This window comes from Sphaeroforma arctica (assembly GCF_001186125.1).
Source record: "Sphaeroforma arctica JP610 unplaced genomic scaffold supercont1.1430, whole genome shotgun sequence".
Classification (NCBI taxonomy): Eukaryota; class Ichthyosporea; order Ichthyophonida; genus Sphaeroforma; species Sphaeroforma arctica.
The window spans coordinates 7,835-10,439 of record NW_014039128.1 but is presented as its reverse complement, the minus strand read 5'-3'; the positions used below and the strand labels follow the sequence as shown (position 1 = coordinate 10,439).

At 45.4% G+C, this 2,605-nt stretch overlaps 1 protein-coding gene across 1 annotated transcript in view; it reads left to right on the top strand.

The window, feature by feature from the left end:
- The window catches only part of SARC_10893 (hypothetical protein), a gene marked incomplete at its 5' end in the record, with an annotated part of 9,209 nt that overhangs the window by 4,608 nt on the left and 1,996 nt on the right, over window positions 1-2,605 (top strand). Inside the window, 4 exons of the mRNA XM_014295043.1 lie at window positions 551-725; window positions 1,354-1,550; window positions 1,867-2,157; window positions 2,334-2,406. Of these exons, the coding sequence (XP_014150518.1) occupies window positions 551-725; window positions 1,354-1,550; window positions 1,867-2,157; window positions 2,334-2,406 (736 nt within the window). The remainder of the gene's footprint in view (window positions 1-550; window positions 726-1,353; window positions 1,551-1,866; window positions 2,158-2,333; window positions 2,407-2,605) is intronic.

The window sequence follows — 2,605 nt, the reverse complement described above, 5'->3', positions numbered from 1 at the left end:
TATATATATATCCAATATAGCTACATATTGGTAAGGATATGCATAAATGCATAACAAAATACTTTCATCCACACGCCAGTAGATCTGAACCCCCTCCCTAATGTTTCGCAGTCAGTACGCCTATTTACAACGTGTCCTCAGTTGGGAATCCATCGCAGGAGGAGTAAGTAATGCTCGCTCACTCGTTCACGGCATCATGCAAGTAATTATATACATAACAATTCCTTTATCTTCGGCGATAAGACCGCTGAAGTCTGACGCATCATGCAAATAACTACATACAAAAATAATTCCTATATCTTCGGCGATAATACCGCTGAATTCTGACGCATCATGCAAATAACTACATACATGAACAATTCCTTTATCTTCGGCGGTAATACCGCTGAAGTCTGTCGCATCATGCAAATACAACTCCTTTATCTTCGGCGATAATACCGCTGAAGTCTGACGCATCATGCAAATAACTACATATATCAACAATTCCTTCATCTTCGGCGATAATACCGCTGAAGTCTGACGCATGTCAATCATCACACGCCAAATACAGGACGGGAAGGCAAAGATCATGCGCACCCTAACGGAAACAAGTACCGAACTGGGCCGACAGTCCATCCGACCCCCAGACCAAGGCAGTGTGTTCCTGGAGTTCGACACTGTAGGGCTGGCTATGAGCATCTCGCGAGTGGGCAGCATTACTGAGCACCGTGGCTACACCTCCATAGGTGTGTATGGATGTGTAAGCATGTGCATGTGCATGTGCCATTTCACTTCGTCTGTATGCGCATGCGCAATGGAGATGTAGATGTGTGTTATGTTGCTGTATGCGTTCTTGAAGTTCGGCACTGTAGGATTGGCTATGAGCATCTCGCGCGTAGGAAGTATTTCAGAGCACCGTGACTACACCTCCATATGTGTGTATAGAAACATAAACATGTGTAGGTGCCATTCAACTGCACCTACATGCGCCTGTACATGTGAATATAGAGGTGTGTCCCTGGGACTCGGCCATGAACACCTTACGAGTGGGGAGCCATTCGAAGCACCATGGCTACACATCTACCGGTGCATATCAATTATTCGGAATATATGATCATATATGTAAACACGCGCGCGCGTGGGTGGGTGTGGTGTATGTGTATGTATGTGCGTGTTTGTGTGTGTGTTTGTGTGGGTGTTTGTGTGGGTGTGTGTGTGGTATTTTGTATGTGTATGGGTGTAGGTGTGTGTGTGTGCGCGCGCGCGTATGTGTGTGTGTGGGTGTGTGGGTGGGTGTGGTGTGTGGGTGTGGGTGTGTGTGTGCATATTAAGCAATCCATTTACGCACCGCATGTACGCTGACACACCCTCTAGGGCGGATGTTGGGTGAAGTGGGGAGTTTTGGATCAGACGTAGACGATTTGAGATACCCTCAGGGCATCACATTCGACTGTCGTGGGCGATTGGTAATTTGCGACAGAGATAACAAATGTCTCAAATTGCTGACATTAAACGACAATATAGTGGTGCGTGCGGACAGGCTGGGTCACGGGAGAATGAAGTGTCCGCAGGTGAGTCGAGCAATAGCCCGCGCATTACTGTTTAATTGTTTAGTACTGATAGGTGTTCTCTTAAGGTTCCTTGGCTGATAGGACGAGATATATATCTTCTATAGCTGCCACTGCGATCCAAACTGTTCACATTCGGATGTTTAAACTTAGTGCTACTGGTTAATTGACTACTGAGCAATGCAATTGTACTATATACTCTCTATTCCCTCAACCCTAAACCCTAAAACCTCATCCACTCGCATCAATCGATATAAATATATACTGACACAGCCCATCTATATACACTCCCACACCATCCTATGCCACACGCCTCCAGGCCGTACACGTGGACAACAAAGGAACACTCTACGTCAGCGATAGCCAGCTGCACGTGGTGCAAGTGTACCGCGGGGATATGCTAGTCCGCGAAATAGGGGGCTTGGGCTCAGAAACTGGTCAATTTAATAGGCCTAGCGGGGTGTTTGTGCACCACGACGGGCGGGTATTCGTCGCGGATACCACCAACAAGCGCGTGCAGGTGTTCTCGGGAGAGGGGCGGTATCTATACAGCATTACGCATGAGAACCACCGCGTGAGTATGTTCAGTCAACGCCTGCAGGGGCCTAAGGTGTGTGGCTGATATTGTGTGTCACGGCGTCTCGTCCGGAGTGTATTTGATTTGGACTGTTGTGTGTTAGTGTTGTCTGTGTGCATTTGTACGCAATAGACACGCCTCTGCCAGCACAGCCTGACGTGACGGTTCCCACTTGCATCTGATATGTGCTGCGTCTGCGTATCATACAGGGATTGATGATATACGAGAACAGATTGTACGTCACCGATGGGCCGACGCGGAAAGTTTGGGTGTTCCGCCTAAGTAAGTATATAGCAGTTGAGATAATATATTTTTTAAGATATTATAATATGTATATGTATATGCAATATGTATTATATATATGTATATGTATATGCGTATGCATATATTATATATATATATATATATATGTGTGTGTGTATATATATATATATATGTGTGTGTGTGTGTTTTTATATATATATNTATATTATTATATATT